We start from the raw sequence: 26,135 nt of genomic DNA on the forward strand, positions 1-26,135 counted from the left end.
GTAACACAATGGTTTGCAAATTTCTTCTAATTGACTTCTCCCCCCCACCAACCCATGATATTGCCTTACTTTACTGTATATCCAGCAGTATTTTTATGAGGCAGGGGAAAGGAATGGAAATAGCATTAAAAGTTATTCTTATCCAGGACTGGTCTGGAGGTCTTGACATGTGCTTGGCCTCAGCCAAACATGTTACCTCTGTGAAGGACATTTCAATTTACTCTTTTTTTTCTTTTTGTTTTTTTGAACTCAAGTTTCAATCACATTCAGACTTTGCAAATGAAATCTGAGTCAGAAGCCAGGTCTGCCAAAGCTGCCTGGTTCCCTTCTCTGTGATGCCCTATTCCTGCTGCTATTGTCAGGATATTTTCAAGCAGTGCTCACGGATTACATGGTAATTTAGCTTCTGAAGTGGTATGAAATTGAGCATTACACTTTGAATTCCAGTGGTCAGACTCTGAAGAGATTTGTAAAGTTACGGCTCAGCAATTGGAAATGATCAATTTTTCACAGCTTAGTGACCAACTGCTTGTTTTTGGAATGATGAGAAGTGATTGCATACCCCCTTACCTCCAGTGCTAATTGCAGAGTAAAAGAGGTTAATTTAAACCATGAAGGCAGTTTCAATCTGGATGTTTCACAGCAGCAGGAAAACTCAGAACTATGGTGACTTTAAATGATTCATTTCACTTCTCAGGTAGAAAAGTGTGGATGTGGTCAGTTTGCTAAGCCCAGTCACTTGGGATAAACCACATGTAAAGATCATAAATGTGTATTGAGTCGAAGATGGAAGATTATATAAATTAGTCATTTAGGCCTGGTTTAAATCATTGGGCTTGTTGGGTTTTTTTGCCTATCAGTTCAAGGGTTCCTCTTGTGCATGTGTAAATTATAAGCTAAGGCATCAAGCAAGAGTAAAGACCATCCCTATCCCAAAGAGATCATCTTAGCATGAGGTGCAGCACAACAGGTTGTGCAAGTGGAAAGGCCAAGTGAATGAAGTGAGAATATAAAACAGACATCAGCAGAAAAATAGTATTCTTGGGTCCTGGCTTCCCCTGGTGATGCCAGACAGCGGTGACACAGAGGGTCATGGCAGAAGGAGTCTTACTGAGGATTTAAGGATGATAAGGTGTCATTACTGAGGACTTCTGATGAAGGATAAACACATGAATTCCCCACTCAAGTCAATGGGAGTTTTATTGGCATTTACCTTAGGGCTGAGTGTGTCCCTTGCTGTGATCAACTGAAAAAAACCCTGCAAGTGCTGCATTTTATCAAGTCCATTGGGAGAAAAAAGTCAGAGATGGGGAAGAGATGGGAGGCTTTTCATAGAGAAAAAGAGAAAATTGCTTCATTTGCTTAGGAATGTTCACAGCTGTACCCCATGCAGAAAATGTTTCCTCCTAGGGTAGAGTGGTTAAAAACACAGTCATCCAGCTGCAAAATTGGTTCTGATTCAAGCAGACACTGGCACAACATTTTTGGCTGGATGATGCTTTCAAACCTTCTGCCCAGCTACTGAAAACACCTGGTACACTGCTGGTCTCCAGGATGTCATCTTCCACCTAAACATTGGAGTTTGCTGTTTCTAAACAGAGAATATCTGAGCAATATTCCCTAACTGGAGAAATGTTCCTCTAGATTTGCCAGCCACAACCCACCTTGTGGCTACTTGTTGGCTTCCAAAGTGGCAATTCCTGCATCGTCAAATAGCATATAAACAGCCAGCTTGATGCTTTTCCATCATTATTTGGCCTTTGAGACACTTGGTTTGTAGCTGGTGCTAAACTCCAGTGGGTCAGCTGTGTGTCCTGGGAATCTGAAGCTGCAGCAAGCCACAGATGGTCCAAGAGGTCAGAAATACAAGATTATGTTGGAGGTGTCTGGTGTGCTTTTAGCAACACTCCTCATTTCCCAAATACAAGCAGATTAGGGGTTCCTTTATCGTATTGGCTTTCAGTGTGTTAGGCAGGAAAGATTGTTGCAGCTCTGGAGACAGAAGAAGGCAGGAAAAAAAGGAGGATTTCTCCATGTTTTGTTGGCTAAATAAATTCTCTTGAAGATGTGAGTTCTAGCTGTTGTTGCTGCCACCAACTTTTCATCCTACTCTAAGCCTAAGGAGTTCTATTTAAGGTGCAATGTCTTGGCCAGGTGTGGTTTTTCTGGCTGTCTTCCATTCCAGCAAAGATCCTTTTTGCTTCTTCTCTTTTTAAAATACTCAGCCAGTTTTCCCCCTCCATTTCTCTCATGTGTCCTTCGTAGCTACTGGGCAGCTACAGATCTGCAAAATGTTGGGTGTCCTCTCTTTGATACCATCTAGGAAAAAGAGAGAAATGCAGTAAATTTCTGATCTTTAACACTGAGGGTTCTGTTCTGCTGCAAAAAAAAAAAAAAAAAAAAAAAGATCCTGAGCAGTGCTTTAGCATGAGATTCAGAAGGTTTCAAAGAGACATCAGTTAAACCTGCCTTGCTCAGTGAGAGCCAACAAGTGGATCTTTGAGCTGTCTGAGTGTTCCCTGGGGGTTCACATTATTAATATCTGCCTTACGACAAGGTGGCTGTGCTGATGCCAGGCTTTTTTTTTCCCAGCCGGCATGATTAATTTTTCCTTCCTTTCTTAATATCTCTGAGCCAGATGCTTCTAAATGTCCTCACAGGGGTGTATTGCTGTTCTTAGCTGCTCCTCCTTCCCCCCCCTTCCTTTCCAACTAATTCGTATAATGGCTCTGGAGATGTGTTTTGTAGCGTCACGAGAAGCAAAACTTTGAAAGCCTCCCGAGGTGATGGACTTGACATGTGCAGATCTGGCCTCCAAACATTCCTGGTGGGTTTGAAAGCTTCTTGCCAGGTAGTCTGTCAATAACGTTCCCCAATTCAGAGTGGGGCTTATTTGCCTGGCACTTTAAAAATTGTATCCACGCAGAACTGCTGAAATGCAGGTATTCCTGGTGGGGAGAATGACAGCAAGGTGTTTGCGCCAGCGCTCTGGAGAAAGGAACTTTTAACTGAGGAAAAGGAGGAACGCTTGTATTATTTATGGAAGGTGCTGTGCATCTTCAAGCACTGATTTATTTTAAAGGCTTCAAAACATCTTGATACTAAAAAGGTCTTTGTTCTCTAGACAGAAATTAATTCTCTTTCAGAGCTCTTGTTCCAAAGTGCAGCTGCACAGGTTTGAGTGGCACCAGCTCGCAGAGAGACAACCTTAGCAAACTCTACAGCAAACGGCTTGTTCGTAAGATGTTTCTACAGTAATACCTACCCATCAGTTTCCTCCAGATAACAGATTTGTGGGTCTTCTGTGTTTATCCATGGCTATTCTCAGTCATTAGTGCACTCACCTGCATCTCAGGGGATTTTTCCAGAGAAAGCAAAACCCAGAAGGAGAATAGTTAGAGGTAAATAAATTAGGATTTAGTTGCTTATTTTTGTATGTGCTAATATTGTCTGTGTGAGGTAAATCGCTGGAATTAATGATGAAAGTCTTAATTTAAGAAGGCTGGAAAATAATGTTTCTTAATTTCTTACAGGGCAGGCTAAAATCTCCTCAGATCTGTGAAGTTCTACTATATTTTTTTTCAGTTTAACAGTGAGAAAAGGTATGATATAAAGCAATGGATTTGCCAGTGCAAACAGAGCTGTAATTATGGGAATCAAGTCTCTACTTTCAGTCTCTTTTTTTGTGGCAAGATGAGGATACTACGAATATCTTTGGAGTTAGGGTGCTCTTAAGAGTATGCTAAGAAAAAAGCAGGAGGACTCATACAACATTCCTTTCCATAACAGACAGCTGGCCATTTAGCTATGTATCAGGCAGCCTCAGACAGCCCTTTGGCCCACAGCAGCATGGGAATTAAGTTAAAATTAACCTGAGTTTGGAAAACAACTAGCACCACTTTATTTGTCCATTTAATTGAATTATATGACGCTGTGTAAGTATGCTGACCCACAGACATAAATTGCTCCACCCTTCCCATTTCCCTCCTTAATTCTTTCATGCTAATGGAGCTGATGGGGATGTTGACTGCACAGGGAGAAAGAGAGAGAGAGGGGGAAAGAGGCTGGAAATAAAAGGGACTGTTCCAGCCTCATGCAAACCTTCCCCTTCGGTGAAATGCTCCGAGTGTCACAGCTGCAGTGACTGCGCTGTGATCTTTGTTGCCATTAAGCTGATTATATCCAATGAAGGATTCATCCAACTAATCCCACAATGCTGCAACTGGTTGCTTTATATTTAAACACTTTTTTTTTTTTTCTAAGAAATAAAAGTCAGTTCACCGGACTCTCAGACTGGGTCAGGCTGTTACAGGGACCCACTTTTTTTGTTCGGTTAATGCAGGAAAATAGTACATATTAATGGGCTCCATGCATTAATGGATGTGCTCAGTTTGAGAGAGGGCTGGGCACACATGAGGACTCAGAAGAGTCTGATGTAATTTTGGGTGGGTGTGCTGAGAAGGTGCTGTGTATGACTGTACCTTTGACACTGCATCATTTTGTGGTTTGCCTAGGTGGCCAGACCATATAGGCAGCAGCTCTGCATCTAAGAGTGACTCTAATGAGGGACATTCTGACAGATTGAATTGATTTAATTGATTTAATAATCAATTTAAATCTAGTTCTTGGTTATTTTTCTAAGGAAAGGTTGATTATCATTGGTTAGTAGTCATTAAAATATGTTCATTTGCAGCTAAATATAGCCTTTATGGTAAATTTAGTTCTTCGTTGGCTAATCAGATACACAATGTCTGTCCATATTTGCTTAATTATGTAGTTTAACCCAGTCTATTCACACTTTTAATTTTTACATTTGAATCATGCTGGAAAACAGCAAATGAAACATTTTTTCACTGTTAGACTATTTGTTGTTTTGTTTTGTCTTGTGCCCAGGTACTTATGAATGGAATTAGAATTTAAAAATCTTTTACAAGGAAATTTTCAAATGCTTCTTAAAAATAAATTGAAATCACATCATACATATGATGGGTTTGGTTGTGAAGAGAAAAACTAAATAGAATTTTCTTTGTATTTATGAATAACATACTACTTAAAGGAGATGATGGCACGTTCAAGTAGTCAACTTTCCTCCTCAGATTTTGTTAAAAAATCAAGGATTTTAGGAGTAAAATGAAGGAGCAACTGGACAAAGATGATCGCCTGACATAGATGCTTTAATTCTGTCATTAAGCATTCAGTGTTTGATTAAGTCTTATCCTCTTTTTTCATGCTGTCTGTTGTCTGCTCTGAGGCTTTGAAGTGGACTTTGGCTGCCTAAGCAGCACACTTCCCATGTTCCAGGCCAACTGAGAGTGGAAAGAACATACCGTGCATTCAGCAACATAAATTATAGAGAAGTGTGCCTAAAGGGTTCTCCTAAATTCTTGTCTTCTAAAAGCTGTTCCTTCAGATTTGGTAGGTGTTTATCACTGAGATACTTTGCTTTTTTACAGTTCTCCCACGCTACAGGCACGGCTGTTATATACAAAAGCATATGGTCATTCTTTCCATTTTCTCAGGATTTTAAAGCTAATGGATCTGTTGTCTCATACTTAATTTTTATCCATTAGTAGTCCAAAGCTGGTCTAATAGCTCAAAAGTTACAGAGTGACTGAACCTGGTCAGGAGGTTTGACTTGATTTAGAAAGTAGGTATCAGGTGTGTGCTGCTTGAAAACATTTATCCTTTTTCATTGAACTGCAGGTAATTTATGGAATTGTATTCTGTTTGGCTATCACTTGGGGTGCACTAACTTTGGGTATATTAGGGGAGTGTTTTTTATTTTAGCAGGGAAAAAAAAGGCATTGAGTTTCACTCCTCCCAAGCAGTGATTATAACCAGCATTCTTTGGTTTCATAGGAGCTTCCAAAAAAGAATTGCTTCTCAATTCCAAGTACAACTTCTTGTATAAACTTTAAGGTCCCGTTAGAACTTGTGGGACAAATTATAGTAATTCCTTTTAGATTTTTGTCTTTACCACGTAATTGTTTCATTGACCAAGACTTGTAAACCTGCCTGAGAGTGGTCTTTAGCAGAAGTGGAAGAAATTGGAGGATAACCATCCCGAAGGCAGGTGCCAGCCCAGTCATGGTGGGTCTCCATAGCAGCTGGGGGAGTCTCAGTTCTCAGCTTATGGTTTTCCACTTCAGTGTTTCCTTTCCATATTACTAAATGAAGGCAAGAGTACGTTTACTAAATTTAGGCTTAGGTAAAGACAGATCTTACAAGAAGAGGGAAGAAAAATTGTGGAAAAGAGCAGCATGTCCTGGTAGTCACAGCATAGCACTGGGAGCTCAGCTAATCCTGGCCGTGGGCTGTGCTCCTCATTTGACCTTGAGCAAGTCAGACAGTGGGGTTTTTTTGTGTGTCTGAGTTTCTGCAACTAACATGGGAATACTATGTGCATATATCCCTGGGTCTTGCCTAGATTAATAAATCAATATTTTTAAAGTAAGGCTTGATAAATGCTAACTGTGTTAACACGTGTACTTCAACCTTGTGCAGAACTTTGGGAATGTGCCTGCATTTCCTCTCTGTGAGTGGATAAGGTATGTGGGGGCTCTGGGCTGGGGTGGTCAGCAGTGAGAGAGACAGGTTTGGGTCATTCTCTTCCTCCCAAGGGGCTGCCTGTAGCACATATCTGCAAGAAGGTCTTGAATACAACTTTTCCACTTAACATGCTCCCCCATCACCCACAGTCAGCAATGAGATTAAATTCTGTGCGACTGCAGAGGACGTTGCATGATTAAAATCCTCTTTTAGAAATTAATATGTACTGTCTCTCCACAGTACTGTGCCTCCTCCCGGAGAAGGGTATTGTCTCCTGAGCACTCAAGGTGTGAAAAGCCACCCAGGGAAGCTGTCTATCTTTGAATTTTATGCTGTTGCACAGTTGCTCTGATGGCAGGCTACAACTGCATAAAAATCATAGGGACTTCTCCCTTCACAGGGTTACGGGATGTGGGGTGAGTTTTGCAGAACAATTAATGGAATACGAAAAGGAGTGCGGGAACTACAAGTCCTGGTTACAGGACTTCAAGTTCTGTAGAAGAGGCTTGTCTTAGAAAAGGTTTCCTGAGAGAGGATGGTCAAAGTCAATATTCACCCAGTCTCTTTAGGAAATGTCTCTCATAACTGGGTGTCCTGGAGAAGAAAAACAAACAAAACTTTGTCCTCAGATATTGCCCATCTCTTCCTTACCTTGCTGTCAGTATCAGCCCAGAGAAACACAGTGATCAGTGCATTTGTAGATGCAAATTGAGCCTTCATTAGGCATCAGACATTGATGCAGCCCACAGAAGGGCTTTACACTTGCCTGATCATAGCAAATTAGGTATGCAGGGCTGCTGCATTTGGTACAAACTGAAGCTCTTCTGCCATCATTTCCACTCTGCTTTAGATGCTGTGAGGCTTTGTGGTGTGACCAAGAGGTGCAGTAAGATGATTTATCCTGGATGGAATGATGGCTTTCTGGAGGAGCTCTTCTGAAAGCAGCATAGTTGAATATCCATGTTTAGCATGGCTAGGAGGTTTCCTGTTGGTTTGAGGGGGGGCTGCAGCAGAAGTGGCTGACTTTGCTGAGAGATCTCCCGTTCCACTCACATCCTTGGTGACTGCAGCACAAAACAGCCAGTGTTAACCCATCCTACAGGTGTTCCCTGTTAATAGACACTTAAATGTGATTCCTGTCAATTTAAAGCAGGCAGATGCTCTGGATCCCTGCTTCAGGTCTCATTGGTAAGTGCAAGTATATCTGCTGGTGTCAGTTATCCCCTAGATGAGAAAGTGCTGATGTTGCCAGCTCACCCCATGGGGCTGGTGTTCCCTGAGTTCTGCAGCTGCAGGAACACCCCAGTGGACAGGGGTTTGCCCTACCAGGCTCTGTGTCTCCTTAATTTAAGCTCTTCTATCCAACCCTTGCCAGCTGGGATAGAAAAGGAAAATAGCAACTGTGGTATTTTTTACAGCAGTTCATATTTTGTTTTAGAGCTGGCTAGGTGGAGACTGAAGGATGCTCTCAGGTTTGTTCATGGCTCCTTCAGCTGCAGGAGATTGTTTTAGGGCACCATTAGTAGATGGAAATCAGTGTGGAGGATGTTTATCATTCTTTTACGGTACATAAAGAAAACTTTGAGATTATTTGTTTATTTAAAAAGGAAGGGGGAGAATTCATCTTGTTTAAAGACAGAAGTTTTTTTATCTGTGAATTTTTTCTAGCATATATTTAGGAGTTCCTAAAAATACGTATTTCAGATGGAAGAAATCTCATTTAGTAGGATGATATTTCATTTGAGAGTGTGTAAAACTGGCTTTACTTGCAGTTACTGTTTGCCTGGCATTTGACTTTAAAATGCTGTTGTTAGAGCACTGTTCCATGTTGCCTTCAGACAGCACTTCCACTCCTGTTGCCAAGGCTTTGAAAGAAGATTTCCTGTGAAATTAGGTTTTATCAGGTTAGACTTTCCTGGATTTTTCTAACTTAAAAAAAAAAAGGCAGGAAAAGTCTTTAAAAAACATAAAGGTTGCAAATGATTTTGTTCCTCCATCAGTAATAGTAAGCTTTTTAAATATTGATCTTTTCCTGGATTGTTTTCCCTACCAGCCTCCCATTGTGTTTGATTCTTTTTCCTCTGAAGTACTTACTCCCTGTTTGTATCTGATAGGATCTTGGAAATCTGACGCAGTTTGGGCATTGTATATGGTGCCTGTGTGGTTTTAGACTGTTCTTTCTCGTGTACAGACAGTGAAGTTGTTGTCAGGGAGTGCACCTGGTGCACAGGAGCTGCTTTCATCCTATCATTCACTCCCTCTTGCCTTAACTCCTGCTCACCTGACCTGCCCGAGCCTGGCTCACACACACACCCCAGCTGTGTTTCAGCTCCAGATGAAATTCTCTTCCTGTAGTTTGAGGCACAGGGAAAAGTGCCTCAGCTGGAAAGGTATGTGACACCTTTTACAGGTGGGGAAACTGAGGCACAGGGTTTGTCCATTCTCTTTGGCGGGGCTCCTTCTCCCCACACTGTGCTTTCCCTGTCTCCCTAGGGAAGACGGCCCTGGAGCTAAGACTCTGAACATGGATACTTTTGCCACAGGGACTGGATTATGTGGGAGGCTGGATTTGTGCTTGCTGCTTCATGTTCTGAGTATGCATTTCTGCTAAAGCCTTTCCCTGGCTGCTGGCAGGCTCCTGTCTTCCAAGAGCTCAGCCCCATTTTTCCTTCAGAAAACAGAGGATCCAGGGGAATTTCTAGGAGCACTAACTCAAAGCAGACACGTGGTTTCCAAAACTGAATCTGGCTTTCCATGACTTTTAGCAGAAGGGTTGATTTGGGTCAAAATTAATGCAAACTCTTGTGTAGACCATTTAATGTTTAGTTTATGGACCTGTTACGGCAGCAGGATAATCCCTTTAGATTACCCATGTAATTCCTAGTGAATATTTATTTTAAAGTGACTTCAGTACCCTTAGTCATTAGCAAAGGTTAGTAATGCCTCTCACAGCTGCCAGGCTCAGTGCGAGCGACAGCGTTTGTCAATGGGAGGGTTTCTCCTTTTGTTCCCTTTTTTTTGTTTGTTTGTTTGTTTTTTAACATTTCTCCAACTCTTGCTGGCTTAATCCCACAAGCTCACCTCTAATCGCAAGGAAACACCCAAGCTGCCCTTGCCAGCATTGACTTCCACTTGGGCGAGGCTAAGGAGGGTGCCTAATCCCGGGTTTTTCTCCTGCTGTCTGCCGAGGGTGTTGGGTACACAGCCCGCAGGCTGTGGGGGGAGGATGGAATATTCTGCGGGTTCAAGGACACGCTCCCACTTTAATGTGCGCAGACATGCTCCCAGTCGCTCTCTGATTGGCAAGGTTAACTCAGAGAGGCTGCAGCTTTTTAAACTGATTTGATTAGACCCACTACTTTATCCCATTCCCTCCCCCACCACTTGGCCCACCACCTCCTGATCCTTTTAACACAGCCCTTGGTCCAATAACCAGCCAGTCTGATTTATTTTTTTTTTCCACCCCCTTTTTCCAGTTTTCTTGCTGAATTTTGACATTTTGTAAAATAGATTATGCAGCCCTGCAGGGAAGATCAGGAGGCAGTATCTTAATCTCAGGGCTGGGTTTTATTGTGAGTGGCTGAGAGGCTGGGATGTGCCTCCTCTTCCTCACTCTCCTTGGCTCTGCACCTTTCCCAGCTCTCAGTGTGCATGTGTGAATTCCGGGACATCAGGCTCAGGCACTCCTTTCCCTCCAATTCCTGTTTTCTCTGCAAAACCAGGGCTGGGGAGAATTACATGCTCAGCCCAAACTAACATGGCACCCCAGGTCCTCTTCTGCTGTGGTATGACATGTTCACTGTCTTCAGAAATAAACACGGACAGCATGGATAGAAAACTCCCATATCCTGTAGGAGCAAAATAATGGTGTATTTTAGTAGCAAGCATTACTAGTTGGGATTACTTTGGGAGATCAGATCATCCATAGCTTCTAGGCTAGCTGATAAGTGGGATGGGCTCTGAGGGGCCATGAGAAGCAATTTTGGCACTAATGCCCTCAGCCCTTGGGGCAGCAAGGGTGGAGTGGGCACCAGCCCAACCTTCCAAGGGTCTGTAGCCCTGTTGTCAATCTTTAGCTGTTTTGCTTTAGCACATTGTGTGCTACCAGTTTGCAATCCTGGGCTCTGCCTCTGGGACACAGCTTATGTTTGTCATATTAAATATCTCAGGGGAATTTGGAGCCTTGTGCACATAGGCACCTCTTGCCAAGTCTCTCTAGTCCTCCTGTAAATAAGTGAATAAATCGCAGGTTCTCCCAAAACCAGAGAGCCCCAACTCACAGAACAAAATCACTGGAGAGTGACCAGCACTACTGAGTTTCTGGGAGTCCCAGACTGGTCCAGGGGAAACTGCACCTCATCTTGTTATCACTTGCCTGTTTGTTCACCAGACCTGATCTAAAATGGTGTGAGCTAGTTGGACAGCTCGGTGCTGGCAGGGTCAAAATCCAGTGACCAGGACCGACCCCATGGACTCCCTCTGGTGAAACAGCACAGAATATAGACAATCCCCTACACACAATGTATTAAACCTTGACATACTACATTACTTAAAACCCTTTTGACTGGGTTTTGCAATGCAGGGAAAATTTTAGTGACGTTTAAAAGGTTTCTCTTGTGTTCCTCTAATGGGATAAATAAAAAAAGGCTTGTTTTAGGCCAGCAAATGGGGGGACAATCCAATTTCCATGATTCCATCAAGACACTCTTAAAGCATTAGCTTGTGCAGTTTTAAAAAAACCCACAACAGACTGACCCCTCTGCCTGATGGCTTTGAAAAGTGTCCTGATGTGGAGGTATTTATCCTACACCACATGCTTCATCGAGGCAGTCCAGCAGCACTCTGAAATATACTCCTTTGTTATTAAACTATTTAGGAGGACAGCATGCACAGGAGGAAACTCAAACACCAGTTTATTATGTACTGCAGCCGTCCACACTGGGGCTGTGCTCAGAGACTAATGTGTGATGACATGCCCTTTAAATTCGGTGCTTGGAAGGGAAAAAGGATATCATTAACATTTCTGATCAGAGACTGAAACCTAAGTGTGCCCTTAACTTTATGTTTTTAAGCGTAGTTTTGCCTCAATATAAATAAAGATTCCCCTGTGGAATATTATACTTGCAGTTTGTTTCCATCAGTCAGAAAGATTAATGTATCAACACTTACTCCAGAGGGGGCTCTGGGGATTGATAATGGGAGATAGGAAGCCTTTCACCTCAAGGTCACTGGTTCAGCTCTGCCCCACATTGGCCGCTACCACCAATACCTGCCATCTGCTCCTCCCTGGAGTGGAATGGGCTGGACCCTGTTCTGGGCCCAGCTGGTCCCAGGAGGCTCCCTGAGCTGCTTTAGTAGGAAATGGGATGGACCTGCTCAGCTCAGCCCCAGATGTGACGGCAGCCCCAGCCCTGGGCTCAGACCAAGCACCACCAGGGAACTTGACCTTCTGCCACGCTTGTACAACCCATGAATGGTGAACCTGTTATCCCTGCCCTGTGCAGAATAACTCATTCAAAGAGCAGGACATCCCTGAACATAAATCTGTCTGTTATAAAGTTGGCTGTGGTTTTCCCTGGTTGCCTCCAGCTCCTGCTGAATTTCATTAGGAACACCTCTATTATGCAGCACAAGGAGGGAGCGAGTGCTGCCTCTAGACTTTGAAAGAGCCCTTTAAAGTGAAGATCAATTTTGCATCTCACTAAATAAGTAATGACAGACCAAACTGCAAGTACTTAGCTCAGCTGTATTTTAATAGCACTGTGGCTCCATCGAGAAATTCCAGTTACTGATGTAGTTTGATGTCCTGAGGCAGTTTTCTCCAGACATTTTTCCTTTTTTTTCTTCAGTATTGGCACTTCATTAATAGCTGTTTGGAAACCTGACTGTCTGTGAATAAGCAGTACCAATAAACCTTTTCCCTCACTATTTATTTCTCCTTTCTTCCATCGGGAAACAGCCCCAGTGATCATCATAGACTGAGTTTTTTCAGAGTCTGACGTGTAGTTGTACATGGTGGTGGATGAGCAAATGAAAGAGCAGCTTCGTACCTTATAAAATAACAAATGGTAAATCAGCTACTAATACAATTCACAGAGGCTGCTAAAAGGCTGCTGAATGTCACAAAAACAGCAACCCTTTGAGGTGATGAGACGGGAACTTCTTAAGTCAGCATGTGCAGTCGGCTTCTCCCTGGCAGTGGTCCACTTCGGGGCAGGATCCAGGCTCTGCTACCTTCCCCCTCCAGCAGACAGCTGTGAGTGTGCAAACGTCCTCTCTAATTCCAGATTAGCCACAAAGAGGAGTCCTCATCCTTAAGAAACAGTGCTTGTGAAGGAAAGGCTGTCTAGAGACTGCAGGGCACAGCTCTGTCCTGAGGTGCTTTGAGTTGTCTGAGAAAGATTCCTGGCACTGGGTTTTTCTGAAGGAAAATTTAAAAAAAAAAAAAACAACCTTTCAAGCTGAGGGCTGTGGCCACTGGAAGTCAGCTCCCCTGCTAGCTCGGGCTTCCCCAAGCTTGGCTTAATAAAATCCAGATCTCATTTAATGAGTTCAGAGGATGGTTCAGACCATCTCAACATGGAAATTGCTGATTTTGCACACCAAGCTGAGGAAGGTTTATGGGACCAAAACAAGAGTCTCTGGAGTCTTTATCCTCACTGACTTAAAGGAGAAAAAGTTCCCTAGGCCATTAGCAGCACCTTGCTCCTCCTGCAGCACATTGTAGCTCCACTTTTACTGCAACTGTGCCTGTCATCCTCACAATACCACAACGTCCCTGACAGTGCTCCAGCATTGCCATGGGATTTTGGGCATTTCACCTAACCCTGCTTTAGCCCACACAGGGATGGTTTCCCTGCTTTCTTTCAGATTTCTTCCTCTCTAATGGTCACTCAGCTGTTGGCCTTAAATGACAGTTGATATGAAGAGGATGCCCTGAAATGCAGAGTGGCAGCACTGAGGCCATTGAAGATGACAATTAAAAGTGCAACCTCTTCTTGGCCACCCAGGGCTGTGGGTTCAAGTCTGCAGTGGAGAAGAGGTTACTTCCAAAGCCCTGAATCCCTTTAAATAAATATCAGCCAGCATTTGCCTGCAGTCAGCAAGGACTGAAGTGAACCGAGCCATGGAAGCAATGCTCTCGGCTCCTACTGTCTCCCATCCAGCCTGCTAAATTTAGCAGCCTAATCAAGCTTCCTTCTCTCTCTTTAATCAGGTGGAGCAAGTGGCACATTGACTTGCGGGTTGGCGCTGGATCCCATCCTGCTCTCAGCATTCCGGCCCTCGGCAGTGCCCGGGACAGCCATATGTGGGGGAGCAGCACGACCGATGGGCCACCGCGGCAGCACGTCCTCTTAATCTCTCTGCTCCCACCCACACGTGCTGTCCTGATATCCGACAGCCGGTCCCACGCGGGCACAGGGCCAGCAGTGACTTTACAGGCTTTGTGGCAGAGATTATTTAAAGGAGATTAACCCTTCTAAACCCCTTAGATTTTAATTATTTCTGTATGTATTTATAAAACCTGCAGTCTGCTAGTTCCAGGGCACAACTGCCCCAGTCCCCATCCTTAACCTGGATTCGTGAGTATACAGCTCAGCCATGTTACAGGGCAGGGGCTGGGCTGGACAGGGCTCACTGGACTTATTTATTTATTGCCATTCTGGAACAATTCACATCTGGGATGAAAATGAAACGTTATGGTTTCAAATTGTAAAAACAGCTAATAATTTGGATGACTTTAAAATACTAACAGGGCATTAATTGAATTGTTTGAGTCAGTGCAACGTCTCTCACTAATTATTTTGGTTAGGGTAGCTCTCTGAACATGGAGCACTATGTATGTCTCTGAAGACAGGCTCTCTGTAGGGTTGATACACTGGGAGCCAGGAGAGGGAAGGCCTGTTTCTTTCATTCAGTCTCCTAGCAAGTTTTTTTATATGTATAATGATGCTGTGAAATCATGAAGTCTGGAAAAACTGTCATGCCTAGCAGGTAGTGGAGGGGGAAAAGGAGTGGGGGGGGAAAGGATGTGCACCTCCATCCTCTCATGCTTTCTCTCCTATTAGTCATGCTAGTCAGTGCTGGACTAATTAGGTTGTTGGAGTAAAGGAGTGATAGAGGGAATGTTTCCACTCTACATGCAAGCTGTAAAATCTAAATGCAAGTGGAAATATCTTATTTCTGTTTCACAGCACAACTTGGCTTATCTCAGGCAATGCACACCTTGCAATCTTTAAATGGATAGAGAATGATAGAATCCTAGGAGGGGATTGGAAGGGACCTTAAAGATCACCTCGTTCCAACGCCCTGCCATGGGCATGGATGTCTTTCACTAGATTAGGTTGCTCCAAGCCCTGTCCAACCTGGTCTTGAACTCTTTAGGGATGAGTAGCCACAGCTTCTCTTGGCAACCTGTGTCAGTGCCTCACAGTAACACTCTCACATACCTGCCTGTTTTGTAAATGCAAGCATAAAAGGTGGCTGTTAGAAGAAAACAAACCCCACAGCATTATGTGTGGGATGCCAGTGATCCAAGAAAAAAATAGGTCATTTTGAATGCATTTCTTAAAATCAGATGATTTTTATTTATTCTTGTCTCCCAAGTGTCGACACCAAGCAAGGAAATAAATGCAGACAGTGCCAAGGAGTCCATAAATAGTTTTTTTTCTTGGAGAATCTCTTTAATATGCACACTGTCCTGCTTCTGTAGTAGTGAACATTTGACCAGTAGCAATTAATTTCTTATCACAGTCTTTCTATGAGGTAAGAAAACATTAGTGTCTCCATTAGGAGGTGGAGAACAGGAGCTCTCCCGGAGCAAATGATGTGCCCAGCTTCATTCCTCTGCCACGGGGCTTGCCAAGAGCTGCTGGAGGGAGAGGGCATTGCAGGGTATTGCAGGGATGCCTCTCCTACAACCTGGCTGGATGCTGCTCTCCAGGCAGATCCATCCTCCTGATCAAATGATAGACTCAGAAAATGTTCACTATCTGTATATTTGAGGATAAATGTTGCTAAACTAATGAATTTTCAGCAGCTTACTGCGAAGCATACAGTATTTCCTTTAATGGTAGATGGGAAAAGGGAAAGGTAGAATAATAAAAGTCCCTGGTATAAATCTTTCCTGCATAGAAAGGATGAAAAGAGGGTTTCATACTGAACCGACCTTATGGAAAATAGCATGTGATCCCACGGCATGTAGATTATTAGGCAAAGTGTCCCAAAGGTTAATATATCTTTTCTCATTAAAATGGGTAGGATCTCCAGCTGAAAGTGCTGGACCCATGTGTCCAGCCCTGCAGAGGGGGAGTGGGAAAGCAAAGGGTTAAATTTCGGGGCTGTAGAAGCAGATTGTGTTTTCCTTCTATGATGTGGGCTGACAAGACATCAGTATTCTATTCATCTGTTGGGAATTAGGCTGTTAATCCAATCAATGACTCTTGAGCTAGCTGCAGCCTGCCTCCCCACTGGGGAACAATCGGATCAGACGGGAGATTGTTTAAGAGCACAGAGCGGTCCCGTGTCAGGTGGAATTTCCAAGCGTTCCCTAGTGAATTGGGGATGGGAAAGCTGTCTCAGCCCATTTATCCTGCCCCTTAAATAACCAGGTATCTGCCTCAGCCACGCTAAAGTGATAAAGCAGTACAGGAGCGACTAACTTTTACGTGAGGAGGGGGCAGAGAAGCACCCTGTTAAGAGAGATTTTGGAGATTTTGGGGATCTTGCCCTTTGTAATACCATCCTGTTTGCAGCCTGGGATCATGTTTGCATGCTTTGTCGGAGTCTGGCTCAGCCACAGCGCTGTTACAGCTTTAGGCACTGACTTTTCCAAATACATTTTTGATCCCTGCAGCTTCCTGGCAACTTTTCTGTTGCACCAATACACTCGTTTGATGGCCAGCAAGATGCCTGGTGCTGGAAGTAACAGGCAGTAGCAAATATTCTTTGGATAGCCTATAAATATGTCCAAATACACAGCTGTGCACAGAGCCGGCTGCAAAACAGGATGAAAATGCCCAACAGCAAAACAGCCCTGAGAGTTTCAGTTCTGCTGCGTGAGCCGCTGTGTGGATTCAGAAATCAGTTTGTTCTGCAATTAAAGACAGCCATGTCTGCATTGGGATATTGAGAGCCTGTATCTGTGCCAGCAGCACTACATGCTGATCATAGTAGACGTGATAAATCCCACTGAAATTGCACTTGGAAATTTAGGTATGGCACCAGTTAGAAACTAGGGCGATGAGGGATTAGTGTAACCCTGGCACACTGAACTCCTCGGGCCAGGGGCGTTTGGGTGCATTAGCAGATGCAGGCTCCAGGAGGGAGCCAGTAGTGGTTCCCGGGCATCCCCTTCTCTCTGAGCTTTCTTAGAGCTGCTTTTAACTCCAAATTAGTGCTCCTAAATGAACCATGAGTATGAGCTCTGGCAGCGAATACGAATAGGGAGGTCCCCAGACAGAAAGATCCCCAGCTCGTAGGCTTGGCTTCAGAGGGCTTCAACATCCCTCTTCCCTTGATCATAATTTTGAATCAAACAAAAGCTAATGCAATTTTCCTCGCCTTTCAGTAGCAGATTGTGCTGTAAGGGTTCATACCATTAGAAATGTAATAATTGCTTCTCTATGCAGATCTAATTTATCTGTGAGGCACTTAGAAGATAGGCCAAATGATAGCCTGGCAGTAGACTCTAGAGAAGGGCCCAAGAGGTGATGATAAAAATCTGTCTAGCACCTTCCATCCTCAGGGATGTCTGCCCGGCACAGTGCAGGAAAAGGCCTGAATGGGAGGAAGGGGGCAGAGGAGAGAGCTGAGAGCTCTTGGGGAGGGAAAGCTCAGTAAGAGAGGGGTCCCTGCCAAACCTACCCACATGCAAGAGAGGTGGAAGTTAACTGAGGAACCAAACCTTGAAGATACCCAAGCCCTGCACTTACCAGCCTGGGCTATTTGCAATCCCCAAATAACAGCTGTTTATGACTAGTGTGTGGATTTTGGTTTTGCTTCTGCCAGAAGTATTTTATGCCCCATCTTTGGGGAGTGGAAATTATGCAAGTGGAAATATCTTATTTCTGTTTCACAGCACAACTTGGCTTATCTCAGGCAATGTACACCTTGCAATCTTTAAATGGATAGAGAGTCATAGAATCCTAGGAGGGGATTGGAAGGGACCTTAAAGATCATCTCGTTCCAATGCCCTGCCATGGGCATGGATGTCTTCCACTAGATTAGGTTGCTCCAAGCCCTGTCCAACCTGGTCTTGAACTCTTTAGGGATGAGTAGCCACAGCTTCTCTTGGCAACCTGTGTCAGTGCCTCATAGTAACACCCTCACATACCTACCTGTTTTGTAAATGCAAGCATAAAAGGTGGCTGTTTATGACCAGTGCATGGATTTTGGTTTTGCTTCTGCCAGAAGTATTGTATGTCCCATCTTTGGGGAGTCCCTGCTTTGAGCTGGGACCAAAAGTGCACCTGGTGATGTCTCACAGCAGCCTATGCCAGCATTAACAACCATAACCTTACAAGCACTTCACAAACACCAGCCAACTAGTTATCCCCATGTGGGTCACCCACTTAAAACAGCTGGTGAAGGTGAGCAGTATATATACAAATATATTTTGCTTTAGCAAAATCAAAAGTGGGGAGAAAACATAAAGATATGCTTTATTTTTCTGAGGTTGGAGCTATTTGGGATCCTAGACTTTGGCACAAAGCTGTTGGATGGTTTTGGTTCTCAGATTGCACTTATGCTGGCATTGCTTTAAGGGTCAGGAGGCAACTAAAAACAAAGGTCTATGTGTATGTGTATGCGCACACTGGCCTAAGATAGGGATTTTAAAAGAACAGGATCACATGTCAAACTAAAACATTGCTTTTCTATGCCAGTATTTGCCACTCCTCTGTCTGCTTCACTTGGGCAAGCATTCCTTTGACATGTATTAATGTACGTGTACAAACCCAGTCTGCTGCATGCAAAAGCAATGTGAAAATGAATATAAAGGCTGGGTTAAGGCCACCTACTGAATGGTTTGGTGGAGTTCAGACTGGTTATTTTAGCCCCCATTGCCTGGTATTGCCCACGTATTTGTGGGTATTAACATGTAAATTCTGGTGCGCTTTTAGCTGTAGCCTCACCCTCAGTCTTGTTGGAGATAAAATTTCAGAGAGAGAATAAGAAGATGATGAGGTTAAAGTAAATTGTTGGGAAGTTGAAGTCTAAAGTGGAAATAAATGAGAAATAAAACCCTTTTTAAAAATGGAGGGAAGTATTTTCTCGCTATTTTTCATCTCCCTGGCTTGAGTGAGTGTGTGTCGTGAGGCTGCAGAGATTTATATTACAGCTCCTAAGCACCAGTGCTTGTTCAGAGGCTGTATTATTCTGGCCCTTTTTATTCACTCACCTTCTAAAGATGTAGTGTAAATATTTATCCTCCCTCTGGCCCATCCGTGCTGCCCAGGACCCAGTGCTGTTAAACACTCTTATCATCTCATCGTTCTTATCTCCTGCGATCCCTGCCAACATTCAGAGTCTGTCAATGGGAACGAGGGTGCACCTTAAAAGGTGCCACAAATGAACAGAAAAAGAGGTGACATGGGGGAAAAATACCTTAAAATGAAAAGCACAAGTGCTATCCCTCAAAGGGAAAGGATAGTGTAGATGTTTTCTGCTGTACTTTTCATGATGTGCTCATGGTGTCTGTGCTTGGGGATGTGATTGAAGGCACTGAGATGAGATCTGTGTGGAGCAGCACTGGAGTCCCTTGTGGACCCCCGTGCTGGTGTGGAGGGCTGTCCAGCCCCAGCTTCATCACCTTCATCACTGGTCAGGCTGGACCAAAGCTCACCCAGGGAACCAGCATGGATTTGTTCTTCCTCTTTCTCTGCTAAGTGCTAAATAAAACAGGTGAGATGCAGAAGAGGCGGTGTCTCTCTTAGGGCCACCCTCCCTCTCACAGAGATTTCTGCACACAGCTTGTAATGAGGCAGGTCTGGACAATCAATATTTATAGCACACTGTTTAAAACTGTCCTGTGAAGCCACAGTCAAACACCGGCCAGTCAAGGCCTACTTGCAACAGCAAGAAACAGCAACTATGTTTTATAGAGTGTACAGCACCTCAACAGGGCTCAGCCAAGCTGTTTCCATGTCTCTGCCCTTCAGTCCAGAACTTGTGTTAGGTTAAGCAGGGAACAGAAATTCCCAAGGAATGAACATGGGATGGCAACACCGATATAATCCTATCACTTATAAGACAAAATTGACGTGCAGTAGCCATAGTACCACTTAGCGGATAAGACAGTTGGTCCATCTGCGCTCGGTCCATCTTCTCTCATTTCTCTTGCTTAAATTTCTCAGGAGCAGCACAAAATCCTGTTATCCAATAAGTTATCCACTGGTAGTTGGATTTTCATTGAGTGACATCTGTCGCAGACCATTGGGTGTAGGAGGTACTACTGATTTTGTATCATCTTTTGTTTTGATGAGTTTGGTAGACATGGACTTTCGGGGTTTGGTTTTGAAGTATTTGGAAGTACTCTCGTCTCCCTCAAAGCTGTGCAGCTTGGCTGCCATCCTACCATGGCCAGATGTGCCAGGAAGCTGTAAAAGGCACCCTGGATGGCACCCAACATTAGGAAGCAAGGGGGAAGCTTCTGATCTGATGTTGGTCAGTAACATTCATGTGTGGGACTGAGCACTCTGACATTTGAGTGTGCAATGGTCTTTCTTCCCTTTCTGATAGTTTTCACAAAGAAATCTGTGTGGATTTCTGCCATTTCCATGAGCTCCTCCTTTCTATACAGGGAGCATTGCTAAAAGGGAGCATTGCTAAAAGGGCTCTGGGACAGGCACCTACCAGGGCCTTGCAAGCCTTTACAGAAGGTATATTACTGCTTTGAGTCTGGCTTTTCCCCCCTTTTGTGTTGAAGTTCACTGAATTAGAGCAGATTTCCTCCTTTTTAACCTGTCTCAGTGACATATTTCAGCTAACACATGATGATGAAAGGGCATTTCTCAGAGGCATCCTGGCATGGAGCAGAGCTTGGCGTTGTGTGTTGGCCCTGGAGCTGCCCATCTCTTCTTCTGCACTCTCCAACATCAGCTCTCCTACTCAACACCTTCTCTTTGGTCCATCTGCTGAAACTATCCATCTGATCACAATCAGCATCTCTGTTCCTTGATCGCTGTCGGCATCTCTGCTTTCCTCCCGGCTGTGGAGGATGCACTCCAGATGCCCTGCTCCTGACTGATGCCAGCAGGGTGAGGCTGCACCAGGTTGTCCCTGTCCACTCACTGGGATCAGTCATCTCAACAGAGGCTCATCCTGTGAGAACACACTGCACCTCTCTAAGATGCTCTAGAAACCGCTGTTTTCTACCACATGTTCAAAAATATCCCTCGCATCAAGGCCATCGTAATTCATCTTCTACTCACTGCGTTTCATTGCAAAACAAACATTTCCAGCTTCTGGTGGGCAATATTCATCTCACGTAATTCCCACAATGGGAGCTGTAATCCTCACTTTCACAGCCCATCTTTGATTAGTCTCCAGGTGTGACCGCTTTGCTCTGAAGGCTCAGTGTTGCTGTACCTGGAGCAGCCGGGCACGTCGGGCTGCGATTAGCCACGGTGCTCCAAAAAGCCAAATCAAAGAGGCATTGAGATCAGCAGCTTCCCGAGGGCATTTCAAAGCCTTTAGTGAGTGACCATGCTAAAGCTTTTTCCATTTACCTGGATTAAAATTTCTCACAGAGGAAGTACAAGCAAATAGCACAGCATCTGAGGAGTGTAACAAATAGCATTTGGCCAGCCAGAACGCTCAAAGCGGGGGGGAAATCCACAGCGTAAATAAAGTGCAAACCCTGTTTGCATAACATTGGATTAATAGTTCTTTTTAAAAACCACACTGGGATTAAAGACACGCATTTCCTATGCCAGGACTTGCGCTCCCTCCTTAACCCAACAGATGCCAGGAAGTACATCTAAGAGAAATAAAAAGCCTCATTAGATCCAGCCGGCTGCTGAAGCAGCAGTGCTTTCCACAGGCCTTTGGAAGAGGAACAAATGGCTGTAGTATTCCTGGAGCAGTCCCGTGTGTTTTATAGGGAGTTCTGCAGCAAAGTGTTCCCATGGAAAAGGGATTTCTGCTGCACAGCTTCAGTCCCGTTCACCTGTTGATTTTGTCGACTGCAGTTCTGAAGGCAGCGACGTGGAGGGGAGCTGGCTTCCCATCCCCCAGCCCACTATTTGACATCCTGCCTTTCCAGTAACTCATGTGGAGCGCTGCTGCCTCTTCTTCCCCAACCCTGCTCCGTATTTTGCTGAAGTCAGTGCTGGCCCTGTCACTCCTCTGAGCAGGCATGTGCTTTAGGAGTGCTCGGGGGCTCTGGCTCAGTTACCTTATTAGTGTGGAATAATCAATAGATACTGCCCCTGATTCCTTCAGTTCTTTGGCTTGCGGTATCTCTAAGGACACCCATTTGCATTATGTCCCCACAGTTTGGGCAGAAAGAGGCTCCTGAAATGAGGTGTCTTCAAACACTGGTGTGAGTTCACTGACATGAATGGGACATAGTGACACATTCCTTTGCTTGGAAAAGGCATGAAATGGATATCGGGGTAGCAAATGCCTGTTACATCTGGCTTTCCTTTTTGTCCCTGTTGCTTTGGTTGTTGTGTTGGTGATGTGTCCCAGAGCAAAGGGTGGCACCTCCCACCCCGAAACACAGATGATTCCTAGTTTCTCAGCTCAGTAGGGTTAATATCAAACAGAAAAGTAGGTGGGAAACCAGAAATCTCCAGCTATGGGTGCGATTTTTACCTGTTTTCCCATTCTCTTTTTCCCTTTTGCCTGCTCCAGAACCCACAACAGACACCAGAATTTGCACCTTAATCCCAAAGATGATGGTAATTAAAAACTTAAGTCTCCATAGACAGATGCAAATAAATTAAGGAGGCAAAGAACTGAATTAGAGGCTAATCCTGATGGGGTAGTGAAAGCAAAGTGGCCAGTAATTCTTCTGTTATTTCACCTGTTCTGGTGGCAGGACGAGGCTGTGGTGGTGTGAGGTGCCTGGGTGTGCGCTGCTAGACGTGCCACATATGCTCTCTCCGGCAGAGCCTGGGGAGGGACACAGGAGCCTGGGAAGGGGACACACTTCCCAAAGCACTGCAGCTGGTGCAGTGGTGTCTGTGTTAAGCTGGAAAAGGGGGCTGTGTGCCAACACCTACAAATCATGAGGTTTGCTTTGCCCTTGTGCTGCAGGTGTTTTGCAAGCATGAGTTTAGCAACCTGCTTGTCCCTGAGTGCTGTGCCCTTCCCTCACCCAACAGAACTTACCTGGGCTTTGGGTAGACCTGAATTCCGAAGAGCAGGAACCCAAGATTTATTCAGGTGGAAAAACTGGATTTTTTTCCCCTCTGTGTGATCCTTTGTGCTGAAGAGTGCAGCACAGTGTCCCGGTGCTTCACCCTGCTCTCAAGTAGACTGAGGCTGGGCTTGCACTGAAACATCTTGCACTAAAGCATCAGGATTACTGAGAATCCCAGAGTAAGGCCATAGGACTGAAATCCTTCATTTTTATGGGATGGAAGTGATAACACTATGAACTGAATTATACTCACGTCATGATGTGATCCACGCACTCCTACGGGCAGATAGATATTGATTATCCATCAATATGGAGTGATGGGTGGATGATGATTCAAATCCCAACTGTCAGGTAGCTGGATGTCCTGGCCGTTTTATCTAGTCAATTAAAACACTGCTGTGATTCAGCTTATTTATTTAAAACTGAGATTTACTTGTCCCCATGATGTTGTCTAGAGCTCTAAAATCAAGTCTCTCTTCTTTTCAGGATGGGGAAGGCCAGACTGCACTCCATTATGGTAAGCTGCCTCTCAGCTTGGTTGTTCCCTGTTAACAGGATGGATTTTCAGCTGGAGTAAATGCTCTATGCACAGAAAGCAAATTTCAGGAGAAAAATGAGCAGAGAAACTGGATTTGATTACCTCTGCCGTCAAATCCAGCATGGTAGGAGTAGGAGCCTTGGGAGAAGCAGCAAGGAAGACCGCTCTCTTCCCTTCCATCTCATCTGCAAATGTCACCCTAAAGCCTGCCTTTTCCTCCCAGTTAACAATGCAGAGTTTTCCTGTACACCTATGTGTCCCTAAGATATGGTTGTGCCACCTCCAGACCCAGGAGTAGCTCTGATTAGGGAATGCCAAGTCCCTGGGCCTTCAGGGAGGGTCTGTATCAGTTTTAACAGGTTACACAGGTGAGGGGAAGGGGATGACCAAGATGACCTCTACCTCCTGGTGACCTGGTGACAAATCTGTTTGATTGCAGCTGAAAGAGCAGCAGCTCCTCTACTACCAAAATCAGCTGGGGGAAGTCACAGTTCATGTCCCTCCTACAATTACAGGCTAATTAGATACGTGATTTTATAGGAGTCTTTAATTGAAAGATTGTCCTATCTCTAAATGAGAAGAGACTGAAGTGATGCATGCAGTGCTGATGTGTGGGGAATATGAAAAAAGTATCTATTTAATCTGGATCATAATTTTTTCCCAAAATTAAGACATAGCCAGTTATTATTTTGTGCTCTCTCTTGATGCCTGTCACTGTAATTAAGAGCATACTTGTCATTCTGAAGTGTTTGTGTCTTTCTCTCTCTCCCTGATGTCTCCACAAGGACATTAGCAGGATAGCAAAATTGCTTTGCAGAGCATCAGTGCAAAGCACAGCATTTGGATCTGGAGCTAAACTCCCAAATTCCAGGGCCCCTGAACTGAGACTGTAATTACAATAATGTGTGATTTCTCCCCATGTCATCTTTCCTGTAGGATACTCTATTTTTCAAATTCCTATCATTGTGACTGGAGTAGTGAATCTATTGCTTAGCACACCATTATCCGCAGATTGACAGCACTTAAAATGCCACATTGCCTCCTTCTCTGCCTAATTCATTCCACATTTTGGGCTTTCTCTCTCCTGGGAAGATACTTTCCCTGCTCCCAACTCCAGGACTGACACCTGCCTACAGGGAGGTGCACAGTGCATTACTGTGGGTCATGCACAAGCATAACATGTATGTAAGTTATCCATGAGAATCTGCTTCCAGCAAGGCAAATATGTGAAAAAAAAAGGGTGGGTGCATCACCTGAGTGTAAATTCTATGGAGGTGTATCCCACTGGCTGGTGACTGAGGCAGCCTGTTTAACAATCAAACAAACATAACTGATTTAATGAACGTTATTTCTCTGATCCACGCTAACAGCTCAGATATTTCAGTAGGGACAGTTTACCATGGTTTTCTTCCCAAATGCTTTAACTGTTAAAATTTTTCTTCCTGTAGAGTGTTATCCCACCTCTCCTCCCTGTATATTATCTTAGGGAAGCCTCTTAAGCACACAGGTCCAAGTGTGTCCGTGGGTGCCCAGCTATTCCTGGTGACCATCGCTGCACCCAGGCCGTCCTCATTCCCTTACTTACTGACTGATCATAAATCCCCCTGATCTTGGAAACAGAATTCAAGTGCCTGTTGGCCTGAATGGAACTCACTGAAAACCCACCCCCCAATACCATTTTGGTCAGCATTTCACAAACAAGCTGTTGCAGCGGGGAGGCGTGAGAGCTCTTATGAAAACTGTCTCTGAGCTGAGCAGTGCCTTCACAAGGCCTTCCCTTTTGTTGGAGGCTGTTCAGGGAAGGGTTAAATCCCATCGGCAAGGCCAGTGAGGCAGGCACTGCTTTTAGGGTGTCTGCATCCCTTTTTATGAGCGGTGTGGCTTGACAGCTGTCCTTGTGATGACAGCTCTCCTGATTACAGCCAGTGTCAAACTGCATCCTGCTGCAGGTTATAAATCCTGCCTCCTTCCTGTGTGCTCCGACCCTGGGTTTAATGGGAGGTTAAGTGGAGGCCAGCCGGCAGCACGGTCCAGAGGCACCGGATCATGGTGGGACCCACCACCGGGTCCGCTCTGCCCCAGCTGCAGCTGGGCTGGTCACTCTGACCACAGTCTCCCTGCTGAAGGGCCCGTTAGGCTTTGACTCCTCTCCCTCCATCCATCCACCCACCCACCCACCAGGAATACTGAAATCATTGCTGCTGCCTCTCCCAGAGGAAATCAAGGCTTCTCCGAGCCGTGGTGGCCACGTGGCTGCAGAGTGGGCAGGCTCTGTATCGTCAAGGGTGCTCTGGCTTCCCTGCAAAGCACCATCTGTTCGGCTCTGTCTGTGCTGTGGCAGGGCAGTGGGAGGGGATGCTGGAGGGAAAATAAATAATAAAAAAAAAAAAAAATTCATCATCTGAACCCTGAGGATTAATGGAGTCGGGAGGCGAACTGCGCTGAATGGAAATTCATCTTCACCCGTGCCAGTGTCAGGGCTGCCGCTCGGACCCTTGACAAATTGAGAGTCCCAGGGTGCCATAAATCCAGCAGCTGTGCTCATCCCCTGGGATGTCCCCAGCCCTCTCAAGGACATGGGCTGTGCCCAACGGTGGCACCAGACAAGAAAGTCACATTTCCCTGTGTGGGCACCAGCTCCCATCCCCAGAACCTGCCACCACAGCTTCCTTGGCATCT

At 44.8% G+C, this 26,135-nt stretch overlaps 1 protein-coding gene across 2 annotated transcripts in view; it reads left to right on the plus strand.

The window, feature by feature from the left end:
• ACBD6 (acyl-CoA binding domain containing 6) overlaps positions 1 to 26,135 on the plus strand; it is an 84,181-nt gene that overhangs the window by 56,083 nt on the left and 1,963 nt on the right. The window contains exon 7 of one of the 2 annotated variants that reach the window (XM_050306849.1): positions 23,405 to 23,435. The exons of the other annotated variant lie outside the window; for it this stretch is intronic. Coding sequence (XP_050162806.1) covers positions 23,405 to 23,435 — 31 coding nt within the window. The remainder of the gene's footprint in view (positions 1 to 23,404; positions 23,436 to 26,135) is intronic. 2 annotated transcript variants of the gene reach the window in all.

Source organism: Myiozetetes cayanensis, unplaced genomic scaffold (genome assembly GCF_022539395.1).
Source record: "Myiozetetes cayanensis isolate MyiCay16 unplaced genomic scaffold, myiCay2020 scf12, whole genome shotgun sequence".
NCBI lineage: Eukaryota > Metazoa > Chordata > Aves > Passeriformes > Tyrannidae > Myiozetetes > Myiozetetes cayanensis.